Source organism: Nicotiana tabacum, chromosome 10 (genome assembly GCF_000715075.1).
Source record: "Nicotiana tabacum cultivar K326 chromosome 10, ASM71507v2, whole genome shotgun sequence".
Classification (NCBI taxonomy): Eukaryota; Viridiplantae; Streptophyta; class Magnoliopsida; order Solanales; family Solanaceae; genus Nicotiana; species Nicotiana tabacum.
The window spans coordinates 12,335,193-12,362,405 of NC_134089.1; the positions used below are offsets into that span (position 1 = coordinate 12,335,193).

General features: G+C 36.6%; 2 protein-coding genes across 2 annotated transcripts; one reads left to right on the forward strand and one right to left on the reverse strand.

Moving 5' to 3' along the window:
* The first annotated feature begins 432 nt into the window (after positions 1-432).
* Positions 433-20,898, forward strand: LOC107813953 (uncharacterized). Its single transcript, XM_075222583.1, has 17 exons — positions 433-614; positions 723-823; positions 2,059-2,104; positions 2,194-2,363; positions 2,487-2,604; positions 2,703-2,785; positions 10,421-10,480; positions 10,711-10,968; positions 11,896-11,992; positions 12,319-12,369; positions 12,503-12,583; positions 13,247-13,318; positions 13,992-14,054; positions 19,118-19,270; positions 20,195-20,252; positions 20,351-20,403; positions 20,493-20,898. Exons 2-17 carry the CDS (start codon positions 723-725, stop codon positions 20,568-20,570), a joined length of 1,542 nt encoding a protein of 513 aa, XP_075078684.1. The 5' UTR covers positions 433-614; the 3' UTR covers positions 20,571-20,898.
* A 1,840-nt stretch (positions 20,899-22,738) lies between these two features.
* On the reverse strand, positions 22,739-24,643 carry LOC107813951 (putative pentatricopeptide repeat-containing protein At3g05240). Its single transcript, XM_016639274.2, has one exon. It carries the CDS (start codon positions 24,641-24,643, stop codon positions 22,739-22,741), a length of 1,905 nt encoding a protein of 634 aa, XP_016494760.2.
* Positions 24,644-27,213: the final 2,570 nt, after the last annotated feature.

The window sequence follows — 27,213 nt, forward strand, 5'->3', positions numbered from 1 at the left end:
ATTATTTTAAATTTTGGAATAACTTATTCCGGAATTAGTAATCAAACAAGGGATAATGCGATACTAAATTTTATCCCAAAATTAATTTTACTTATTTATCATACCAAACGACCTCTTAGTATCTCTCAATTCTTAATCGTTGTATTACCAACGATTTTAAGTTCGAGCCATAAAAATGAAATCGTCTATGATAAGAATGAAATTGTACCTTTAAATAAGAATTTCGATCCAAATCCAAATTTAATCGGACACCAAAATAAATACGTACCTAATAGAAATAGATAGAAGTACTTTGAATTGTGACCTTGACCGTTACAATGTGGAACATGGATAGAAATTCAGTTTATTCAGCCATCTTTCTTGTACCCCTCAAAAGAAACGTAAACTATGCATTTAAAAGCAAAGCAAAACCCATTTTAGTCTTCTCTTCTTTATTTGTCTCTTTATTAGAAAACTTTAGTTACTATATTTGTTTTTTCCCACAAGAAAGAAAGAAAACAGATATATAATCTGTGGAGCGCATTCTCTTATAGCCAAAATTCTCTGAATTCCTCAATCTCATTCGTATTTCTAAACTAGCCACATCTTTCTGTTTTAGCCCTTCAACGCCCCAGGTAAATTCTCTATTAAACCCTTCAAAATTCTTATTTTTGAATCTAAATCTAGGTTTTCATGTTTAATTATTGAAAATGATTTATGGTAATTTTTTCAAATTTGTGTAGATGGAGATCGATAAAGCAATTAGAGAATGTGATGATGGAAGATTGAAGACTAAGTATAATAACGCCATTTACGTTATTAGAAGAGCGCTAGCTCTTTACTCGTAAGTTTCCAAAATCATTTGTAGATTCAACTTTATTGATCTGCTCTAAGTTTGTGCAATTTTAAACAATCAATGTTACTCCCTCCGTCCCAATTTCTGCGGCCCCGTTTGACTAAGCACCGAGAAATTGAAGACTTTTAAACTTGTGGTTTGTGTCACTATAATTGATTGCATTAAGTTCAAAAGGGAAATTTTTAAAGGTAAATTGTTTTTGAATGTAGAAAAAATGATATTCTAAAAAGGAAAGAATGACACATAAATTGAGAATGAGGGATTATTTGCAACTGGAAGGGACGTGGGAGTATAACATATAGCGTAATACTTCATTTTCAAGTTCACAGCATTGTGATATCAGAGCATATTATTATCTTGTTACCTTATATTATGCTGCTAAGCAATAAATGCACAAAATTTCACTTTTTGTTTGAAGTTGTTGAATTATTAGTAAGTGATGCTTCCACTTTGTTTTTTTCTATAAATTTATAACTATGATTGATTTGCTCATCTCGGCTATTCCACTGGGTACCTGCATCCTCTCAAGGGTGGAGTTAGAAGCTTGAGTACGGGTTCGGGTGAACCCAATGGCTTTGTCCAAACAATGTAGTTGTGTTAAGAAATTCGTTAAATATATACAAATATAATATTTAGAGCCCAGTTTTTAGCACTTGAAGTCTTTGTCCTAAAATTCACAACCCATAAAGTTGAAATCCTAGCTCTGCCTCTGCATCCTTTTACCAATATAGTAGGAGTAACTTTACCCGCCCAGATAGATGAGAAGAAATCAACTGCAAGTCTACACGCATAGATGCATAAGCTATACTCCCTCTATCCTTATTGTGTTGACCTAGCTGACATTTCTTGGATATTAAGGGGTTATAATTTGGATGAGGTATTATATCTAGATTCAGCAGAGAACTTGTGAAACTAATTCCTCGATTAAAAAGTGTATATAAGTGTCACATAAAATACAATAATGATATGGATCAATACTATTTATGTTAATTGGACTTTTGGAAAAATGGTATAGTTTGTCTTTTAGAGAAAGAGGTCCTTTTTTTTTTCTCTATCCAAAAAATAGGATAATGGGTAAATAAAACAGGACGGAATGATTTGCATCTTTGAACATGATTTGATCTGAGAGCTATCACTACTACTTTTCTGTTTTAAAATGAAGTTGGCTAAGCATTTCTCAGCTTTCTTTGTTTTGATATTGCTTATGTCCCCACACTGAACAGTGTACAAGAGGTTGCGTTAAGCTTTAATGGTGGGAAAGATTCTACTGTAAGTTCTTTACGCCTTTCTTGGTGTTGAGGTATAAATAGTTCGTTTTCATAAATTTTTGACCACATATATGAATTTTTGTGATTCAGGTTTTGCTTCACCTGCTGAGGGCAGGCTGTTTTCTACATGAAGCTGAAGAAAATAATTCAGGAGGAGATGCAGCTGATGGCGGAAAGACATTCCCGATACGAACAATATATTTCGAGAGCCAATCTGCTTTCCCTGAGATCAACTCATTTACCTATGAAGCTGCAGCAACGTATGTGAGAAATGATAGTTTACCTTGAACCAATTTTATATAAAGAAGCTGATACAGTGGTGTCGCTGTATATGATGTCATCTCCCTTATTAATCATTTGGCTTGATCTCTCTTCTCTTGCAGTTACAACATACAAATGGATATTATTAGACTTGATTTTAAATCAGGTCTGGAGGCTTTGCTAAAGGCAAATCCAATTCGAGCTATTTTTCTTGGTGTCCGAATTGGAGATCCTACTGCAGTAAATATTTAGTTAACTAATCCAACTAGTCAATGATCTTCTAAATGTAAACCAGTATGATCTGCGGCTGACCACTGCTTATGGAACGTACTTTTCAGGTAGGTCAAGAGCAATTCTCACCTAGCTCGCCTGGGTGGCCACCTTTCATGAGGGTGAACCCAATTTTGGACTGGTCATACAGGTTTGGGTACACCTTATATGCAACTCATACACATGCAATATAAGTTGGTAAAACTGATGGGTGCAAATAAGAGGAAATAAAAAGGAAATCTAGCGGTTCTCAATCTTATTCTATTAGACTTTAAAACATGAATCCAAGTAGGATATTAATTATCATCATACCTCACCATTTTCATCTGAGAAGAGACGACTACAAAATGCTTTTGCAGATTAATGTTAATATATTGTCGATATTGACATTCATTTGTTCTTCATGATTTTTCATGGAAATACTGTTAGAAGTATTAGTAGCCTCTTGAGTTTTTTTTTTGAAGTACAAACACTAGCTTCAAGTCCATTGACAGTTGGATTGAGATTAAAGCTTAATTATTCAAGGAGTGTAAGAAAGCAACTGTTGTTTCTAAGGATTTTAAATAAATTCCAAATGGAGGTCACTAGAACATGTTAAAAGTAGATAATGGTTGACTTGAACTATTTCTTTTATAAGTTGGTTCCCTCGAACTATAGAAGATCAATTATGTACTTAAGTGTTAAAGATAGCACTTCTGATGCATTGATGCTCGTAAGAGCTGCTTTTCTTGTTGAAATGCATGAAGAAAAGGGCCCCAGAAAGACAGCAGGCCGAAGAGATAAGGAAGAAAAAAGAGGAAGAGTTTATTGATTATCAAGCATGTTGGTCCTTACCTACAAGGAAAACCCTATTATAATACCAGGGACTGGTTTTGGTCTTTGTTTGGTGTTATTTTACGGTAAGGAGCTGTAAGATATTAATTGATGAAATCCACCAATGACAAGCATAAGACTATTGTTTATGGTTCCAATCAACCAGTTATCATAACTCTGATTCCAAGACAACCCAATGTCAAGGCATCATAGCATTGCTTCATTTCCTTATAGGCAAATTGCACATATAAAAAGTGAAGGTGGAGTCGAAAGAGTTAAAGAATAGAGAGATTAAGGTGAGTGTGTGTCCTTGCCTATGCCCCCCCCCCCCCCCCAAAAAAAATGAAAAAAAAACAACCCTCCAACCATTGGAATTTTGTATTTGCTAGTATTTTAAGTGATTATGTTAGAAATTTAGAAATATTAGGTTGTTACGTTAGATATCGTGCGTGTATCTGTTTGACACCTATAAATGGTGTGTTATGGAGTTATAGATACATCTTTTCTTTTTGTTCTTTAAATCTTATTTTCTGGTAGCAGAATATCTATGCTCTTGCCCCTACCTTGAGAAGATAGAGAGGCTGTTTCCGATAGACGCCACTTGTGGGATTACACTGGATTTCTTGTTGTTGTTGTTGTTGTTGTTGTAGAATTTCTACGATCTTGACAGTGTCTTAAATAACTTCCATTTATCTGAGGGTGATTGTGCCACTTGCCCTTTCGAAGTGTCTTTTTCCTCACAGTTGTACTTTCTTGACCTTTTATATGACTGTTCCAGCAGTACTGGTCCCGTTCCGGTGGTCGTGCCAGCGGCGACATGTCTATTTTCGATGAATTTTGCAACGTCACCCTTGTTCTGGTGATCATTCTGGCAGCACGACCCTGTTATGATTATCATTCTGGTGGCACTGCTTTTTTATTTTTCCACGAGCATTTCAGCATTTTTCTTGAACCCAATCCCCCAAACCTCTAACCTACCTACGGAGGTAGAGGGTCTCTTCTCTAGGCTATTCCTTTTGTGTCTTTGTATCTTAGCCATTCTTTCATTCACTATTTCTCCATTTTCTGATCATTTCTCTTGTAATTCTCTAGCAAGAATTACAAGAGAAATTCTTGTAATAGGTTGACAGAGCATGTTAGAAAATCTAACTCAACTAGGTTTCCTCACCTTGAGTTTGAGAGAGCAACAACAACAACAACAATGACCCAGTGTAATCCCACTTGTGGGGTCTGGGGAGGGTAGTATGTACGCAGACCTTACCTCTATTCTGAGGGGTAGAGAGGTTGTTTCCAGGAGACCCTCAGCTCAAGAAGACGACAAGAGACGGTATATTAGTATTATCAATAAAATCATAATAGAATAACAACGATATAAAAAAAAACACGAAGTAGATGGAAAGTACACAATAACCAGTAGGTAAAGACCGACATCAATAGAAACCACTAACATTCTAAAACTAAAACCTAACTGGCAAGTCTCACTCTGATGCGCCGAAGAAATATTCACAACTACCTCCTAACCTACAACTTTAATGCTCGACCTCCACAATTCCCTGTCAAAGGCCATGTCCTCAGTAATCCTAAGTCGTGCCATGTCCTGCCTGATCACCTCTCCCCAATACTTCTTGGGCCGTCCTATACCTCTCCTCGTGCCCATCACAGCTAGTCGCTCACATCTCCTCACCGGAGCATCAATGCTCCTCCTCTGAATGTGCCCGAACCATCTGAGTCTTGCTTCCCTCATCTTGTCCTCCACAGGGGCTACACCCACCTTCTCCCGAATAGCTTCATTCCTAATCTTATCTATCGTAGTATGCCTGCACATCCACCTCAATATCCTCATCTCTGCTACTTTCATCTTTTGGATATGTGAGTTCTTAACTGGCCAACACTCGATCCCGTACAACATGGCAGGCCTAACCACTGCTTTATAACATGGCAGGCCTAACCACTGCTTGAGTTTGAGAGAGCGTGTTAGAATATTAAGTTATAGTGTTGGAATGTTAGAAGTGTTAATTTCATTAGTTAAATATTGTCCTACATTGGAACAAAAATTATGTGTATTATGATTTATGGGTGGCACCTATAAATAAGTGCCTCTTCTCTTCTCTCAGTTGTTGGTCATGGCAAGTGATGGATGTGTGATTTTCCATTATATTTAATTGATTCAATATGGCAATGCAGGATTGAATGTTTTTTACTATCATTTTGAAGCATTACTTCCCTGGCACCAAGAAATAACATTCAGAAGTATGACCTTTGGAACAAACAATCCAAGAAAGTTCAACCTTTGGAACAACCTAAAGGTCTAGAATCCAATGTAATCCAGCTAAGATAGAGATGACCAAACTCTTAGTCAATATCTCATTTTAAACTATTAGTCATGACTCAAGCGATTGACATTTTCTTTCACTACTCTCCCTTGTTGAATTGGTTGCTGTTAGATATGTACATAATGTAGTCTTGTCCCACATTGGAATAGGAGTAGTATGTCCTTGTATAGTATAGCTATAAATAAGGACCTCTTGTATTGTATTGAACACACAATATCAATATATCATATTTTCTTCCGTGCCTTCTCACATGGTATCAGAGCTATCGTGAGAGATTTATCGCTGTGCATAAATTCCAGCGATTCCGGGAAGTGAAATCAGTCACCAGAACCCTTTTTTTCCGGCGATTTTTCAAAGTTGTTTTGCATCTGCTTTGTCTCGGTTAGTGTTGTGCAAAATCCAACACTACCACAAGAGTAGTCACTGTCCGGCGATCAAACCCCAGTGAAAATCTCCGGCGGTAGTCGGTCGGAAGAAAATTTTCCGGCAAAGTTCTGACGTCGCGTGGGCCACCTTGTGGCCATTTTTTGGCGACGATTCTTCAGGACAGATTATTCCCCTTGCAATTCCGAGCCTACCCATCCAGGTTACACCAAATTCCGACCACTTTTATATTTTTCCAGCGTGAACAGTGATTTCAGAAGTGGACTTCCGGCCATTTTTTGAAAAAGTTTCTTCCGAACAGTTGGGTCGTCTGGTAATTCCGATCCTACCCCTACTGTTTTTATTTCATTCCGACCACTTTGAATTTTTCTGGCTGCTACAGTAATATTCCGAGAGCTACAGTATTTCTGGCGTGAACATTGTTTTCCGACGCAGAACAATGTTTTGTTTTCCTGCTGTAAACAATGTTTTCTCAGCGATTTCTTCAGTTTTCCCAAAGGAGTTACTAATTTTCACTATTTCAAGTTAATCCTACTACTATTAATTGTAGCGACATGGGAACCGATACTTCGAATAGTCGGATGGTTTCTTTAGTGGATTATTTTGAGTTTCTTCAGTACAAAGCAGGTAAGCAGACATCTTCTGAGATAGCTTCCGTTGTTCAAACAGGTAATAGCGTGACTTGTGTCTCTCAATCTTCATCCTTTGAGTTTTGGGTCATTGATTCAGGTGCATCGGATCATATTTATGGTAACACATCTCTTTTCACTACTTTTCGTATTCTCAATCTCTTCCAAGAGTCACAATGGCCAAGGGTCTCAAACCATGGCAACTGCAATAGGTCAAGCAAGCCCAATTCCTTCCTTACCTTTAGATTTAGTTCTTTATGTCCCTAATAGTCCTTTTAATCTTATAGCTGTTAGTCGCCTAGCCAAATCACTTAAATGTGCCGTTTTATTTCTTGATGACTATGTTTTTATACAGGAACGCAGTACAGGGCAGATCATTGGTACCGGGCGTGAATCAAATGGACTTTATTACCTTATCCTTGCTAAATCACATGGACTCACATCTTGTCTTCCTTCAACAACTTGTCCTGTTACTGATTCACCAGATTTATTACATAAATGGTTGGGACATCCTAGTTTGTCAAAACTTCAGAAAATGGTACCTGGTTTATCTCACTTGTCAGCTCTAGAGTGTGAGTCTTTCCTCGACGTATTGATAATCGAGTAGAGTCACCTTTTACTTTAGTCTATTCAGATGTTTGAGGTCCTAGTCGGGTCAGTTCTACCTTAGGATTCCGCTACTTTGTTAGTTTCATTGATGACTATTCTAGGTGCACCTTGATATTTTTGATAAAAAATCGATCTGAGTTGTTTTCTATTTTCCAGACCTTTCACGCTGAAATTCAAAATCAATTTGGGGTTTCCATTCGCACATTTCGTAGTGATAATGCCCGAGAGTATTTGTCTTTCCCATTTTAGTAGTTTATGAAATCTCATGGGATTATTCATCAAACATCTTGTCCGTACACATCTCAACAAAATGGAGTAGCTGAAGGAAAGAATAGACATCTTATTGAAACTGCTCGTACCCTACTCATGCAATCTCATGCTCCGTTGCGTTTTTGGGGGATGCAGTTCTTACATCTTGCTATCTTATTAATCGTATGCCATCTTCAGCTATCCAGAACCAAGTTCCATTTTCTGTTATGTTTTTCCACTTACCTTTGTTCTCCCTTCCACCCCGTGTCTTTGAAAACACTTGTTTTGTCCATAACCTTACTCCAGGAACAAATAAGTTAGCTCCCCGTGCTCTTAAGTGCGTATTTCTTGGTTTCTCGAGAACGCAAAAGGGGTATCGATGCTATTCTCCTGACCTCCAGCGGTACCTTATGTCCGCTGATGTTACCTTCTTTGAAACCCAATCATACTTCACAGGTCCATGTAATCACTTAGATATTTCTGAGGTACTACCAGTCTCTTCTTTTGGAGATTCAGTCACTCTCCTATCCATCTTCCTCTACATCTCCAGCTCCACCACCTATAGCTCCCGTTCCACCATCTATAGCTCCAGTTCCACCACCTATAGGTCCAATTCCTCCACATAATCCAGTTCAACCTTCTGTAGCTCCGCCACTCTTGACTTATCATCACCGTCCACATCCAGTATCAGGCCCAGGTGATTCACGTCCTACATCAGATTCTGCACCTACTGCGGACTTGTTTCCTCTTAGTCAACCAATTGCACTCCGCAAAGGTGTACGGTCCACACTTAATCCTAATCCCCACTATGTTGGTCTAAGTTATCATCGTCTGTCGTCACCTCATTATGCTTTTATATCTTCTTTGTCCACTGTTTCTATTCCTAAGTCTACATGTGAGACACTATCTCATCCTGGATGACGACAGGCTATGATTGACGAGATGTCTGCTTTACATGCGAGTGGCACTTGGGAGCTTGTTCCTCTTCCTGCAGGTAAGTCTACGGTTGGTTGTCGTTGGGTTTATGCAGTCAAAGTTGGCCCGGATGGTCAGGTTAATCGGCTTAAGGCTCGTCTTGTTGCAAAAGGATATACCCAGATTTTTGGGCTTGATTATAGTGATACTTTCTCTCCCGTGGCTAAAGAAGCATCTGTTCGTCTTTTTTTTGTCCATGGCTGTTGTACGTCATTGACCTCTTTATCAATTAGATATTAAGAATGCTTTTCTCCACGGTGATCTTGACGAGGAAGTTTATATGGAGCAACCACCTGGTTTTGTTGCTCAGGGGAGTTTAGTGGTTGTGTATGCAGATTGCGCAGGTCACTATATGGTTTGAAACAGTCCCCTCGAGCCTGGTTTGGTAAGTTCAGCACAATTATTCAGGAGTTCGGCATGACTCGTAGTGAGGCTGATCACTCTGCGTTTTATTAGCATTCTGCTCCGAATCTGTGTATTTATCTGGTGGTTCATGTTGATGATATTGTTATTACTGGCAACGATCAGGATGATATTACTAATCTAAAGCAACATCTCTTTCAGCACTTTCAAACTAAGGATCTGGGAAGACAAGTATTTTCTAGGTATTGAGGTCGCTCAGTCTAGCTCAGGTATTGTTATTTCACAGCGGAAGTATGCCTTAGACATTCTTGAGGAGACTGGAATGATGAGTTGCAGACCTATTGACTCTCCTATGGATCCGAATGCTAAGCTTCTGCCTGGACATGGGGAGCCTCTTAGAGACCCCACGAGATATAGGAGGTTGGTTGGAAAATTGAATTACCTCACAGTGACTAGACCTGACATTTCTTTTCCGGTGAGTGTTGTAAGTCAGTTTATGGATTCTCCCCGTGATAGTCACTGGGATGCAGTTGTTCATATTCTTCGGTATATAAAGTCAGCTCCAGGCAAAGGATTACTATTCGAGGATCGAGGCCACGGGTAGATTGTTGGGTACACAAATGCTGATTGGGCAGGATCACCTTCTAATAGACGATCTACATCTGGATATTGTGTTCTAGTAGGAGGTAATTTGGTCTCGTGAAAGAGCAAGAAACAAAATGTAGTTGCTCTATCTAGCGTCGAAGCGAATTATCGGGCCATGACTATGGCAACGTGTGAGTTAGTTTGGGTTAAGCAGTTGCTCAAGGAGTTAAAGTTCGGAGAAATCAGCAGGATGGAACTAGTGTGTGATAACCAAGCCGCTCTTTCATATTGCGTCAAATCCGGTGTTCCATGAGAGGACTAAACACATTGAGATCGACTGTCACTTTGTCAGAGAAAAAATACTTTCGGGAGATATTGTTACAAAGTTTGTAAAGTCGAATGATCAACTAGCAGATATTTTCACTAAGTCTCTTACTGGTTCTCGTATTAGTTACATGTGTAACAAGCTCGGTACATATGATGTGTATGCACCGGCTTGAGAGGGAGTGTTAGATATGTACATAATGTAGTCTTGTCCCACATTGGAATAGGAGTAGTATGTCCTTGTATAGTATAGCTCTAAATAAGGCCTTCTTGTATTGTATTGAACACACAATATCAATATATCATATTTTCTCCCGTGCCTTCTTACAGCTGCATCACTGTTTTTACCTAGTTCAGGGTTTTGCATGCCCTTTTCAATGGAAGATGTTCATTTGGCAAATTTTCTTTGATTTCAACTGCCATGATTTTGTGTATTTTTGATGGCCTTGGTGATCCACTTTACTGTTTGTTTCTCATATTGGATGAATTAAAATAACTAACCTGCAAAGTTTGATGCGACAGAGATGTATGGGCGTTCCTATTGGTATCCAAGGTTCAGTACTGCAGTCTTTATGATCAGGGGTAATTTTCTGTTGTGTCACTTCAAAATTTTATTAGATTCATCATCCTGCAATTACACGAAAAATATGAAATCTTAATCTTTCTCTTTCAATTTTTGAGATTTATACTAGTATCTCTTATATTGCTGATCTGATTTGTGCTACTCAATACTCATGAATTATACTTTGGAACTTCAACTTCCAGAGCTATACTCATTGATTTGACCATCTATTTGTTTACTGCTCTTGTAGGTATACCTCAATTGGGAGCATTCATGACACTGTTCGTAATGCACTTTTGTGCATCAGGAACTCCGACAATAGTGAAGAGAAGTTTAAACCTGCCTATTTACTTGCTGATGGAAGGTTGGAAAGAGCTGGAAGGGTAAAGAAGAACTCCTCTCTGGTGTGTGGGAAATTATCTTCTATTAGCAATGGAGTGAAAATGGAGAATTTGAATTCCGGCAGCATGCTTACTGCCTCGATTATTACTGTGGGGGATGAAATTTTGTAAGTTATTGTTGCTTGACATTTGTATTTGATGATCCTTGTACCATGTTCACATGCTCTTCTAAGTGGCTTCTTCTCATTATATGTAATTTTTGTTGAATTTCTGCCATATCTTTATCACTGATATTGTCCTTTAGCGTGTGTTCTTTTGAATTTTCTATTGATTGTTAGGACTTCATATTCTAGTTTTTGGTTCTTCTATGATCGGCTGTTATTGAACCTGAGAGTATTTATTAAAAGTTATAAATTGTTGAACCTGAATGTGCTTTAGTTGTTCTTGAAACACACAATCTCTTCGGTAACTAAATTTCCTGCAAGTGAATCAAATTTCTGCAATCACATAGTTTCTCCCTAACCCAGCTATCTCAGCTGATTTTTGGAAACAAGTTATCCTCTATTTCAATGGAAATTTCCCTCTAATTGAACTCTTGAGTCTATAATACAGAAGGAATATAACAATCATATTTTGAAGTGTAAACGAAATTGGCGTTTTATATTAGAAGATTTCATTTGAATTTTGTATTCTTTATCTGGTTAAATGGATATAATATTTTTTCATAGGCATTTAGTCAAACGACAGTGACTTGGTGAGAGGCAGAGCATGGTCTTGGATTCTAGTTGATGTGTCACATTAACTCATTTTGACTTTCTCTTTTGGTAACCGGATGGACATAAGGAGACACCTTCAATTTTCTGTGCATTGGTCAAATTAGATGTTTACATTTTTCGTTTACTATGCGGTTACGTGTAATGCAGAATATAGTCCATCTTTTCAGTTTGCTCTACATTAACTCAGCCATTTGAGGCAGAGAGCTAATAGGCTAGGGACAAGTGAATATATATTCGCTCTGAATCTAAAATCTAATATTCCATGCCGTCTACATCTGCTTGCTTATCAGATATTTTTCTCTTGGTTCCATAGCTCAGGTTTGGCACTGTAGAGGACAAATTGGGGTCTATGTTGTGTAAAAAGCTCCATTCTATTGGTTGGGCAGTATCGCGAGTTGCTGTCACTCGAAATGATGTAAGTAATATGTTATTGGGAGCTTTTGCAATTGTTTGAACTGTGCATGCAGTCAGAAGAAAGATGTCAAAGGTAGAAATAAAATCCTCTCTAATAAGCTTCAGGGAAAAAATGGATAGCTTAACCCGAATATCTCCCTAGTAATTGGAAAAGATTCATTACCATTCCAAGCCAATTATTAGCTAGAACAGTCAATTGTAATTGCTTTCCTGAAGCACGCCGGCTTTTTCCTTTATTTGCCACCTTGATAGTTGAGAAACCTTAAACCTTTTTAATTTGAAATTTATTCTAATCTCCATTTGTAATCTCGTCCTTCTCAATTTCAGATAGATTCTGTAGCCGAGGAAGTAGAGAGACAGAAGTCCACAGATGATATGGTAAGAAGCATTTGTCAGTATGGATTGTATCGTAGACCAGTCTGCATCAGTTTTGTATGTCTGTCTGTGCTTGTCTGTGAGGAAATACTACCAGCTCTGAGCATAGGTTTTAAAAATTGTTATCTTCCAACAGGTACTTATATTTGGCGGGATAGGCCCATTGCATTCAGATGTTACTGTAGCAGGAGTAGCAAAAGCCTTTGGTGTTCGCATGGTACATAATATTGATCCTTCTGCGTGCTTTTAATCCACGACTTAGCCTGAGCAATAGCTTCTGAATGATTTAACTTTGTAGCATGGAAACTTTTAAACTATTTGCATGTCTGGCTGATGTGGCATACGTTGCAAACTTGATGTGCCATGTGTCGTACGCTGTTGGCTGCTTTCATTAAGTAATTTCCCTCATTGGTGTGTGTTGTGTTCTCTCAGAGAACACATCTGAAGTTGTAATTCCTTGCTTTTATTTTCTTTTCTACTGGGATGGATGGTTTAGTCAAGTTAATAGTTTAAATGAAGGTACAGGTCTTAGAGAAGGATGATCAAACATCTAATTTTAAATTACCATGGATAAGTCACCTAGATACTTTATTGGTAAATGTATTTGATGCATAGATGTCTATGATTATGTGTTTATAAATGTGAATATGGTTTTTACATATAGGTTTAGATATGTTAATACAACTATAATGCTTTAAATAATTAAATATTCACTATTACTTTAGTTTTATAATCCTTGTGTCATTCTGCATGTTCGAAAGATACGACAGTGGTGCCAGAGTCTGTGATATTTATGAAACTCTTTCAAAAATGTTATTTGATATTTCGCTTTACACTGATATATCAGTGTCTCAAATCTTTCCATTACTTTCTTTTTCAGGCTCCTGATGAAGAATTTGAAGAACATCTGAGGCACCTTATAGGTGAAAAATGCTCCGGTGACAAGAACGAGGTCAGAGCTTTTCTTTAATGCAATATTGTGGGCAAGAATGGCACAGTGTTGTTACTATCGTACCTGTGCTTTTTGAGTTTGGTGCTTCAGTTACTTTCTATTGCACTGGTATTAAGAAATCTCTCATTTCATTCTGTTAGGAGTCGATTGAAAGTTTAAATGAAAAAGCTCCTTGATAGGCTGGAATCCAGTTTACATGAACAAAATTGTATTTTTTTCTTGAAACCTTGGAATTCATTTCTGCACCTTGATTGGTAAATTAGCTGAATAATATTAAGGCTTTTTCAATATAGTTCTCATATCCGAAATATTAGACATCCAAAGCAAGTAATAACCTGAACGGTAAGGAAAAGCTTGGAGATATTACTTTTCTACAGGATGAATCAGCCTTTTCAGACGCATTTCCATTTATGATTACATGCACTAGAAAGATCCTGACCCAAAAGTTTCAAGTCCTGATACTTTTCGTCAAGGCAGTTCTGGAATTTGTGTCATTCCAGAGAGTGTTCCACTAAACTGATTTTGAAATTATGTACCATCTTGTGTGCCCATCAACTAACTGACTCTGAAAGATACAAATTAAATAAGTGGAAGGAAGAACATACTTATTTATCATTTTCAGGAAAAACATCCTTATTTATAAAGGTAACCCTTGTTTCTTTTCCTATTCCAGATGGCGCTGTTGCCCGAGGGTATTACAGAATTGTTGCATCATGAACAGCTACCTGTGCCTTTGGTATGTTGGCCATTATCTGAACTATGATGGTTATTTTAAGTTCTTTCTGTAGTTTTGACATTTTATTTCTTTTAGAGTGTAAAATAATATCCAACTTCATTCTCAACCATTATATATTTTGCTAAGTTTTTGTTTTTATATTGTGTTAAAACATCTTCAATCGCACTTAGAGAGGACGTTTAGACGTAGGTACATTTTCTAATTATTGTTTTCAACTCAAGGTTTGTTTAATTTGCTGAGTTTTTGTTTGTATGTTGTCTTAAAAAATTTTCCACACACCTTGAGGATTGTTTAGGCTTAAGTATAAATATTGTTTATATTTATTTATGGAAGTAGCTTTAATGAAACTCACATGCAGCTTACTGCCCTGAAAACTGTCTATTTTTAAGTAAGAAGCTATCAGCCCCTAGAATGGTCTATCTTTCTAAACAATGTTGCTCGGATCCTTCAAAAAAATTTCTGCATCCTTGACCATCCGACACAATTTGGATGTGGGTGTGGGATTTGCACCAGATTTGGTCAAAATCTAACTTGGGTGCTGTGACTATACCTATGGCCAAGAAGTTTAGGTTGACTGGATATTTGGTTTGATTTTTGGTTTATGTCATATGTATATTCACATAAGTACTAGAACAATTTGCTATTTTACAAGATACCGTATGAATAAAATATTAAGGGTTTAGTTTTTACCAGAGTACTTTTTGCTCTGGCTATTAAAGACAGTTATTTCGACCACAATTGCTTTTTGCTTTCTAGTTACTAACAAAGCTCAAGAAGCATAAATAGATAATGATAGATTCGAACCAAGATTCTGGAAAAACTAATTACTTTTCTCCGTTCAAACTATTATATACTCCTTCTTTCCCAATTTATGTGACGCACTTTCCTTTTTAGCCTGTCCTAAAAAAGGAATGATACCTTTCTATATTTAGGAACAATTTAACTTTAAACTTTTCATTTTACCCTTAATAAGATGATTTATAGTCACACAAATATTTATATTAGATTACAATATATATTTATAGCAATTTATAACTATGCAATAGACACTTCCCACTCAACTTAATTGACAGGAATGGATTTAAATTACCTTGTAAATCGAAAATAAGTTACTTTTCAACAATCTAAATAACTAATTGGCATATATATTATTAGTTGTATCCTAGCATCAGTGTATATCCACACTCGGATCCATACCCCCAAATCCCAAAATTCATGTGATGATGAATCCGACCTCTAGACCCACACTCGTATTTAATACCTGACCCATATCCGACCAACATAGTTTTCCAACCATAAGTAGCTTGTTCTATATTTGCTGGTCGTTTTTATTTCCATTTTGTTCTGGTCATTACATTCATGTTATGTCTCTATCAGATGTCTACCTAGTGTCCAAGTGGGTGGTCCAATTGAAAATTTTGCTTTATTTTTACATTTTTGTATATTGAGCCCGTTTGGCTTAGCTGATTTAGAGTAGCTGATAAACATTAGGTGCTGAAAAGCACTTTTAAGTGCTGAAACTGATTTAAAAATAAGCAGTTACGTGTTTGGATAAAAGTGCTGAAATTGATAATAAACAGCTGAAGAACTGGGTATACGAAGAGTTTTGTTTTAAAAATAAGTATTTTAGGGATAGAATAGTAAATATTTTGGTCAAACCTAAAGTGCTTATAAGCTGAAATTTGATAAGTTGGAGGAGACCAACTTATGACTTTTGGCTTATTTTTGGCTTATAAGCACTTAACTAATAAGCACTTTTAATTTTGCCAAACGCATAGATAAGCCAAAAAGTGCTTATAAGCCAGTTTGACCAGCTTATAAGCTTAGCCAAACACCCTCATTGTCATCTACTAAATTGATTTGCCAAGCTCTATTGTCAAAATTGGAGATTCAGTTAGTTAGGCCTTTCCTTTGATGCTACTTAAAAAATAGCACGCTAGGAATAATTTCTCAAGTTCCATGTACTTTAATTTTTTGAATTTGGAAATCAAATAAGACATTCTTTTCATCAAGTGGTAAAACACCTTAAAAGAGTGGCATAGGGCGCAAAAGGCAAGTGACAACCTCATAATTTATTTAAGCGAGTGGAAGGCGGTTTTAGTAGATTTGTTTTTCATGCAGTGAATCAATTCTCATTCATACTGATTTGAGAGTATCCAACAAAAAAGATCCAAACGGCTGAATGTATCTAGCTATAAGTCAGGACCTCTTTTTCTTGGTAACTAACAGTTTTTGTATTAATCACCAGTAAACTTTACATATCCATGGCCTGCTTATAACTCAGCAGCTATCAATCTTACAGAAACTAAAGCCTTACACTAACTGTCTATATCAAAACATAAAATGTTGCACCGTGCTACTAATCCCAGTGGTGGCTCGTAAGTTGCATATGTAGGCTACGTCTCGTGCAATACTATCAACTCCTCTGCTTCTCTTTTCAAACAATCGCTGGTTCCTTTCTATCCAAATGAAGTGAGTTAACTCAGCATATACCATCCTATAGACTTGTGCTCGTTGTGTTTTACCCTTGGCACATTGTACAACCCAGTGCATATGTTGTTCCCAATTATCCCTAGCAACATCCTGCCTTTACATCCATTGTAGGATTCTCTGCCACAACTCCTTAGTGTTCCCTGATCTCATCATGAGCTTGGCATAAAGAGCACCTGGAATCTACAACTAGTCCCCATTGTATCAACCTATCTGCAGTCAACATTCTCCCATGTAGTTGTAGCCACATGGTAAATATAGATTTTGGCCTGGCATTGTTTTGAAACATCAGGCATTTCCAGTTAACTCTTGGTCTGTCTCCCAACAGCTGCAAGTAGAAGCTTCTGATCATACTCTTTCTTTGATGCTAATGATGATGCACTGTTGAAGTGTTGTTCTAGTATTTAGAATCTGTCTCACCATCCAACTTGCTTGTTGGGCAATTGCCACCTCTTCAAAGTTTTTGTCTTTGATGTAGAAAGCATGTATCCATCTTATGCATAGTCGATCTTGCTTGTTTGCTACATCCCAACAGACTTTAGCTAGAGCAGCCTTGTTCCATGGATGCAAATTAATCAAGTTTAGGCCCCCACTTGATTTAGGTGTACACATTCAGACATTCTATCCCAGGCTACCAGAGCCTTTTTTGTGATCACATTTATCCCAGACCAGATGTAGCTTCTGCAGTATGAATCAATCATCTTCAAGACCCTTTGAAGGCAAAGTGAACAGCTGCGACCAATAGAATTGAATACCAAATAGCACAGTTTGAACAAGCTGTACTCTACCAGCATATGATAATTTCTTTGCTGTCCAGGAGGAGATCTTTGCAACTATCTTCTCTATCAAAGGTTGCCACTGTATCAATGAAAGCTTCTTTGTAGCAAGTGGGATACCTAGTATTTGAACGGCAGTTCCCCCAATGTAAAGCCTAAATGTTGCAGGATATCCATTCTTACAGCACCAAAGCACACTGAGCTTTTCTCCAGATTTGCCTGTAGCCCTGATACTTGAGGAAATTGACTAAAAACATCTATGAATAGCAGAGATTGAGGGAAGGTCACCTCTAGCAAATAAAAGAAGGTCATCTGCATAACAAGAACCTTTTTTGTTCCTGTAGAAAATGCATTTTTGTTTGTATAAAAAGAAGATCAGTTTTATAGAAGAGCTGTCCATTTTGGTTATCACTTTGGAGGTGAAATTTTCGAGGTCTTCTGTGGACATGTCGAAACATCTTTTTAGATGCATGTAGCAACTAGTAGACTTTTGTCCTCAATACCAAAGAGCCATATTTGAAGACCGAAGCTAAGGAACCAGCCAAATATTCAAAATGCATTTTTTTATAGTATGATTGATATAATTCTCTTTGTCGTTACTCATCTTGTCTTGATAAAAAAATACTAGTTGTGTTGCCTATAAAAAAGAAAAGAAATTACACTTATATCCAAAGGACGATGTTCTTAAATCTGAAGCTATCACATCTGAATAGGCACACATTTATGACTCTTCAACTTTCCCCTTTTCTGTTTTTCTGTTAGCAGGAGGGGGCGTGGGACTTATTTACCTACTACTTACAAGCATAGTTTTGATTGGGCCCATGCAGTCATTATCTAAAATATAAATCTTCTATGGATTCTTCCTCTTGTCGCCGAAGTTTGGCCAGCAATGTTTTTAATCTGACTCTATTATTATATCCAAATAGGCACACATCTAAAATTCGTCATCTTTCCTATTTTTTGTTTTCTCTGGTTCCGTCGTCTTTAGAGATATGCATGTTTGTGTTCAAAGTGTGAGGTTTAGAGATCCTCTGGTTTTATAGAAAAACTAATTCATCTTAAAATATTGCATATTTGAGTGAAAAGGGCTCAATAGAGCCAAATGGATATGATGATTTCCCCCTTAGATTCTCTCGACAACTTTTTGAACTTCGTTAGCTCCTTGGTACTAGAATAGTCTTTTTGTAATTGAGCTAACAAAGTCTTTTTTGCTTCCATAACTTATGTATTATTATGCATCTTCTTGACGCCAACGATGAAATCTATTATTACTTCATCAAAAAGAGCCAAATGGATATGATGATTCATTTAACCGAGGGCGCAAATAGAGCCGAATGGATATGGGTGATTCATATAGTTGATCCCAATTTATGTAGGGATTGAGGCATGGTTGTTGCTATTGTTGCAAATTTTCGTTCTAGATATTTGTAGTGGTAGTGTTTGATTGAATGCCCTAAGCTGCTTATTGGCCTTTGAAGTTTTTTTTTTTTTACAAAAAGCTGGATTTTATTAAAGAAAAAGAAAAGAGGAAACTCTTGATGATATAAGAAATTGGATCACATAGAACTAACAATTTTTTTGGCTTATGCAAAGCTGTCAATATGGTTAACAAATATGGAAAAAGCTGATTGCTGACAGTGAAGCTACCTTGTCTTTGCCTCGATTTCCCTCTTTAATTTCATTCTTTTAATTACATGGGGCTGTTTTATATTCATATTCCTGCTGACACTCTTACCTATTTGTTTAAGATACTTATGAAGTAAAAAAAAATTAGCATGTGCATTTTGTTTTTTGTAGATCAAGTGCCATAATGTGATTATTCTCACTGCGACAAATGTTGTAGAGCTGGATCGGCAATGGGATTGTCTGATCGAATTGGCAAAATCTAATGGCATCCTGGTATTGATGGATCCATTTGTATCAAAATGCTTTGCAACAACTCTTTCTGATGTGAGAGCTACGTAACCCTTTCTTAGATTCTTTTATGCCCCTTTTTATAGTTTCCTTCTTGATGTGTAATATTTAGAACTACTGAAGTCATTTCCTTTTATATCATGAGTATTTTTGAACCCTTGTTCCCCATGTGCTAGTAAGTGGCCTTTCCAAGTTTCTTTTTTTTCCAAACTGTTTCATGTTAGGACGAAAGACTCCTGCTTTCGCCTTTCTTATGGGAACTCCTCTCCCTGGTTTGGCTAACTATTGTCTTTTATGTTTTCCTTGGAACTTGAAAATTGTACCTGACAAATTTTTGATTATCACTAGGTTCTAGTTCTGAAAAGCAAATTTCCTTTTTGCTGTACTAGACTTCATGAAGAATGTATAAATCTGTAGTTCCCATATTGTAAATGAGAAGTGAAGAAAAATATGAATTGTTAATAAATCAGGTAAATAATATTCTCAGTCCCTTACAACAGATTTGAACTTGCATACTAAATGAACTGAAGCATTGGAAAGGACTTGTCATAGCAGAAAAAGGCACCACAGTCCAGTGAACTTAAGATCCTTTTCCCATGTTTTCTTATGTGCTCATACAAGGATAACGTTTCTAGAAATCCTAGATCTGCATATGCTTATAGCTGAAAAATGCATATGCTCAAATAACTTTCACTTTATCTATGTGCTGCTAGCATTCTTAGTTGCAATTAAGTTGATGTAATGGAACCTGCTCTGTATTGCGGCTATCATGCAATCATCGTTACAGATACTTGAGATAACAATATATCTATTCGTTCATCAATGGAGTATCATTAATAGTATTTTACACCCTGGATAACCTTCTAGAATTTCAGTTATCACATAATGTCAGAAATGGATATTTAATACTTCTTATTTTGTCCTATTCCATTGATCATTACGCGTCACTCTGTATTGCAGGTCGAAGTTGCTCAACCTCTGTCAAAGCTTTGCGCTCAGTTCCCTGATCTTTACATTGGTAAATCATATTTTTTTGCCACCCCCCCTCCCCCCCCCCCTGAGTCCATCTACTTTTTTCCTCCTTCCTGACTCTTACCTGTTTTCTTGGATATGAAGGAGGCTATCGCAGATCAAGAGAAGGCCCTCTTGTAATTACATTTGAAGGAAAGGTAAAGACCTCTTGATGAAGATGTCACATTGGCTTTGAAGCATTTTCTTTTTTCATCAAAGTTGAATAGGATTTGTTGTGTTGCTGTAGGATCTATCAAGAATAGAAGCTGCTTCTCAGTCGTTGTGCCAGAAATTTCATGCCGGTGCATTCTCTGAAATTGAGTGACACATGCATTTTCCAGACTGTTTCCTATCGTCATCCTTTCTTGGCTTGCATATCCAAGTTATATTTGCCTAAAATGGCCTCTAAATCTTGGACATATAAATGCCAAAAAGGAGATTACAGGTTTAACGACTTCCCCGCGACAATGAAATAGAAGGATGGGCTCACCAGAAAAAGGAAAAAAAAAAAAGATCAAGAGGAAATAATCGCCTCAAAAAGGGAAGGGAAAGGAGTAACTTTATTTTCAGATTTGACCGCAATGCGAATGCCAATATTTACTATTTCATAAAGTTTAAGACACAATTACTTAAAGCTTATTGAAATTCTGGGATCTAACAAGCCTTTCTTTGACACAGTATCTCTCTTTTCTGGCCTAGTAGTTTATCTTCTGCAATTTACTTGGTTACATTATGTTATTATCTGTCACTTTCTTAGCTCCTTGTAAAGCTGTGGCGTCTATCTGCTTCCTAAATGAAGACTTGAAGATAGTGAAAAACAAGTTTGAGAAAATTAATAAGATACAACACAACCCGCTCTAACCCAATGTATATATATATATATGACACAATTGCTATTTAGGACTTGAATTTTTTTTTCTTGATTACAAATTTCTGAAATATTTTTCCCAATGTCTTTAACTCTGAAAATGTTTAGTTTACATTAAATCAAAAGTTAAGAAAGTTTGAATATACTGAAATTCATGTTGTTTCAGCTTGGGCATTTTGTCTAACAAAACTTGTTCCAGTTACACATTTACAAATAATAACAAACCCAGTGTAGTCCCACTAATTTGGATTAACTAATATTTTCTATGAGAAAAGTAATAATTTAAAGAATAATCTAATTGCCTTCAGTAACTCATAATACGTGTAGTAAGCTTTTCAGTGAATAGGTCTTTATGTCGCCTTTAGTATTAGCGATCTACATTCAGTGACGCTGAAGTTGCCACTAAAAGTGAGACTCTAAGTCGCCTTTTAGTATTGGCGACCTACATTCAGTGACGCCGAAGTCGTCCGTAGAAGTGTTCTTTACGTCGTCATTAGTATTGTCTTCCTACATTCAGTGACGACAAAGTCACTAAAGTCTAAAAGTGGCCTTTTATATTGACAGCCTACATTGAGTGACGACTATACATATATGATACAATTGCTTTTTTTTTTTTTTTTTTTTTATGACCGAGAAATCCTTCTGGGCCGATCCTTTGAACCAACCGTAACCTTCAAAACTCGGTGGATAATGGACCTGCCCCTCTACCCTTCTCCACTTAAATACCAGGTTTTGCTTTGCATGGTGTGGGGGCTTGAACCTGTGACCTAAGACAACTCGGTGGATAATGGGCCGGCCCCTCTACCCTTCTCCACTTAAATACCAGACTTTACTTTGCATGGTGTGGGGGCTTGAACCTGTGACCTAAGACACAAATCTACCACCCTTTGCCACTTGAGCTAGGCCCTGGGGCTTATATGATACAATTGCTATTTGGACTTGAACAATTTTTTTTCTTGATTACGAATTTCTGAAATATCTTTCCGAATGTCTTTCACTTTGAAAAAGTTTGGTTTTTATTGCTTTTCCTTTCCCTCCCTCGCTTACGGTTACTTCCAATTCCAATAGGTTCTAGTTAATGTATCGATAAGAACCCGATAATCCCCCGTATATGGAGCCACAATCATTTCGTCTGGCGTGTACTCTCGGGTCACCATTCCTCCGAGTACGATAAAGTGAAAGGAGACAAGACTCAACTCCCCTGCTTTGTCAATCACTGTCGTCTCATCTATTTTATTATATTCTCGAAAGTGTATAGACAGAAGGTCTTTTTTTGGACTGTCTTGTTTTCAGGCCTCCGGCCATCCGGGATCTCTACTCAGCTTCAACTTTCCTATTTGTCTAACAAAACTTGTTTCAATTACACATTTACAAGACTGACAACATTCCCTCCTAGCTGCAATGGCTTCAATTGTTCTTTGATCCATTTTCTAAGAAGAAATATATTTTGTTGTTATTGAGGATACAATATCTAATATCTGGTGCTAAACTGAAAATTAATCCAGTCCACTATAAATTTTATAGAATAGAGAGTAATATTTAACCAATTTGAACACCATATTATACTAAAAAATGCACAAGCTTTTTTCTTTCTTAGTACATACATGCATCAAATTTGGCAAATCTCATAGAGAAAGATTGCCTACTATGAATTGGTGCATTTCACCTTTCATCTCAACCAAGCTAAAGCCTGGAGTTTTATGTATACCTGAACTTTTCATCTTCTTCCTTACTTTTTCAGCATCAATCCATCTATTTTCTGCAGCATAAATGTTGGAGAGAAGAATGTAACGACCCGAATGATAAGGGTCCATTTGAGTAACAATCTTGGCTATCTTTTCACCTAATTGAACCTTACCATGCATTCTACAAGCTCCCAATAATGCACCCCAGATTCCAGCATCAGCCTTTTCTGGCATTTCTTGAATAAACATCTCTGCTTCCTTTAGCAAACCGGCTCGGCCAAGAAGATCAACCATACAACCATAATGCTCAGATCTTGGTGTAATACCATGTACTTGACTCATAGCATTGAACAACCATTTACCTTCTTTTACTAAACCTGCATAACTACAACCACATAAAACACTTAAATATGTTATCTCATTAGGCTTTATTCCCTCATCACACATTTTATTGAACAACATTAGAGCTTCATTTGCAAGACCGTTCATTGCTAGTCCTACAATCATGTTAGTCCAAGCTAACACCAACTTTCTTGGTATGGTTTCAAATACTCTAAGAGCTTTCTCAGGATCACCACACTTACTATACATTTCCAATAAGGCTACCTCAACTTCTTCCTCCTTTATGTTCTGTTTCTCCACGAAAGAATGAACGGCTTCACCAATACGCAGTACACCTGCGTATCCACAAACTGAGAACAATGCCACTAATGTTATCCGATCAGGTTTCAATCCGAAACTAAGCATTTCTCTTAGCAGCTCTAAGGATTTCATATACTTCTTGTTCTGAGTATAGCCACCAATCATAGTGTTCCAAGAAACCAAATCTCTATTTGGCATTGCTCTAAAGATCATTTCGGCTGAATTCATATCGCGAGCCTCAGCATATCCATTAAGCATAACATTCCAAGCAGTAATATCCTTAGGCATATGATTAAAAATTACACTAGCTTTTTGTAGTTCACCTTTTTGTATAAAACCAACAAGTAGTGAAGTCCATGTTACCACTGTCTTCATTTGCATCCTATTGAACAGTTTGTCAGCTGATTCCATATCTCCAAATTTAGCATACATATCAATCAAACCATTTCCAAGATTCTCACTAATGTGTATCCCTTTCTTTATTACATACAAATGAATCAACTTCCCTATACCAAAATCCCCCGTTTTCAAGCACGACGAGACAAGTCCAAGAAGTGTAACCGAGTTAGGCTCAACCCCGTATCGACCCATCTCATTGACTGCATCAAGAACCTCATAAAAACAACCATTTTGACCAAGATCATCAATTATCACATTCCAAGAAACGATATCTGGTTCAGGAATTTCATCAAACATAATCATGATCTCATTAGACAACCCAAAACTTGCATACATATGTAAAAGTGAATTTACTATATGAAGGTCCAAAACATGCCCAAATTTAATAACTGAACAATGTAAGGCTTCACCAAAAAGGTAATCTTTAGTCCTAGACAAAGCTTTAACAACAAAAGGGAATGTATAATTATTAGGAACAAAACCATAGTTCAACATTTTAACATAAAAAATCATTGCTTTACTTGGATTAAAACTAGAAGCATAACCCCTAATCATAGTATTAAACATGAAAGTGTTAGGTGAATCTATGTGGTCAAAAATTAAATGGCTATAAGCTAAATTTCCATTAGGAGAGAGTGCAGTAAAAGATAAAATAGCACTAAGGAAAAGGGTGTCATTGGAAAGGCCAGTTGTGACAAAATGTGCATGAAATTTCAATAATTGTTTCATATTTGGACAGTTTTGTAAAAGAAAAAGATGTGGTGAATATGGAGTTAGTTTCAGAAGCTTTGTAATTAAAGACATGGTTTTTCTTAGCCATAGAAAATACTAAATCAGTGGAAAAATATTTAAGTTTCAGCTGCTTAAGGAAATAAAGTTGAAATCTTTGAAAAAGGGATTCAAGAATTGATTATTGAAAATTTTGGTAAATTTAAGGTAGAGAGACTTGAGAGCAAATTTTCAAGAATTTTCAGAGAAAATGGAAGAATAACATGGAAAGTGGATTTCAGGGAGAAGGGGCAAATTTGTAAGTCGTAATTACCAATTTGCCCTCTATTAAATATTTAGTCTAATAGGAAATTTTTTCCTCTTTATTTAGACTTTTTATGGAAGAATTTAGACACGTGAAGCTCACCTGTCTTGGTAGCAGCTTGTTTGGATGGTCGTTTTATATGTCACACCTCCTTTTTGCGTGCCTGCCCCGAAGGATAAATGCGTGAGAGAGTCTTTTCCAATTTAAGTGACAATTATTCGAAAATGGGATTATTTATTTATTTCAGAGTCGCCACTTGGGAAAGGTTTGACTTTTGGTGTCCCAAGTCACCGGTTTATTTTGAATCCCAATTCGAGGAAAATATTCGACTTTCCAAATGAAGTCTGCGAACCAGAAATTCTAAGTAAGGAATTTTGTTGACCCGAGGGAAGGTGTTAGGCACCCCCGAATCCCGTGGTTCTAGCACGGTCGCTTAAATTGTTATAATGGCTAAATATCTGATTTTAATACATGTTATAAATTGTGTGCTTTTATTAGGTTTAGAATGTTTTATTATTATTATTATTATTATTATTATTATTATTATTATTATTATTATTATTATTATTATTATTATTATTATTATTATTATTATTATTATTATTATTTATTTTTTTGGAATTGCAACGTCGTGAAAAATGCATTTCGAACCACGTCACAATCAATGCGCCCGTGGTTGTTAATACATTTCAACTCCGTTGAGATTTGAATTTGGGTCACATAAATGCGCACCCGAATTTAAGAAGGTAATTTAATTAAATTGCGCCTAAAGAGTCTAACGCGTTATTATCTTTGGGGAAAGCAGTGAAGTTCACTAAACAGTCCATCCCGAGAAATCTAAATATTTATTAAGACCAATTATTGAGGGCCCCGCAATTTACATTTTTTGTTGGGCGAGACACGCCTCGTTTATTTTAAGGATATCCTAAAGTGATTATATCTTCTAAATTTTGTCTCTAAAAAAAGGTCCTACTTAATTGCATGCTTGAAAAGGGTGTAACTTCTTAGTCATTAGATTAAGACAAACGTAAACATAAAATTTGCACTCAAATATGTACAAAAGATAGTCAGTCACAAACCTTAGCCCAAGCCCAAATGGAATTCTAGTTTACAAGAAATGAAGATATGCTAAGTAGTTATGTCATGCATTTAGTAATCATCCAGAAAGAGTAGTCCGTGCCTATTCAAATTAACAAATACTGATTGTTTATTTTTAGTCGCACGCACAAACATTCCTTCCTAATTATCTACTTATGGGTTTCGTAATGTTATTAAGAGTAAAAAAAACGACTAGGAGATCATGTTGAATTTGGCATTGAGACTTTAACAAAACAAGGCTGATGTATCAACTTCCATTCATTACTAATACGTTATTACACGTAGGAATCACAGATTCCAGAACCATTTACCTGTTTCAATTACCCTTTGATGTTCAGTAGCTAAACGTACAGAAGCTATAAATATAGAGACAAGTGAATGAATATTGGTTCCCTATTCTAAGTTTAACTACAACATCTAACTATTAAGCATGAATTTAAACTAAGAAACAATTTTCAGTCCATAGTCGATTACTGATACCAAAAGTTCAAAGCAAAACAACTTCCTAACAAACTAAATATTGAACAACTACAAATCAGTTGAATGTCCATAACTACAAGCGTGTAAATATGCGCAGATCAGGAATATGGCTTCGTTTCATTCAAGTTCAAAGTTACATCAGGGTGAGCTTAAACTGTGTACCTGAAATCGTAACACAAAATGAAGAGGAAGGAGGAGTCAGCTGGAGCAGCGAGAACAAGCAATAGCAATAGCCAACAACAATCAGTAGATTAAAACCAAGCAATAAACCCAGAATCCAGTTGCAATTTCAGAAAAATCAGGCAGCAAATAACAACAACAAACCAACAACAACACGACCAAAGCCCAGGAAATCAAAATATGGCCCCGAAACACTTGGAATTAATCGAAACCAATATGCTCAGCAATGAATCCAGCAACTACAGTTGAACTCAAATGAAACAGAAAAACAAATCGAATGTCTCACTACTAATGTTTAAATGAGTCCAATAGCTTCAAACTTCAAGTACTGGACATGATTGCCTATTTCAAACTATGCTTTTGTTCTTTTAAGAGATGTTGGAATTGAAATTCAGTTTAGAAATTGGAAACAAACTCAGAAGAAGAAGGCAATGAAACAGTGCTTTTCTCTTTAGCTCTCAAAACCTTAAACTGATTTTAAAAAAAAAAACTGTTCAGAAAACTCTCCAAGCACAATGACTAAAAAAAACTGTCTGAAAGAAATTCTGAAGAACAGTGATTTCCTTTTCTGTTTTTGAACCTC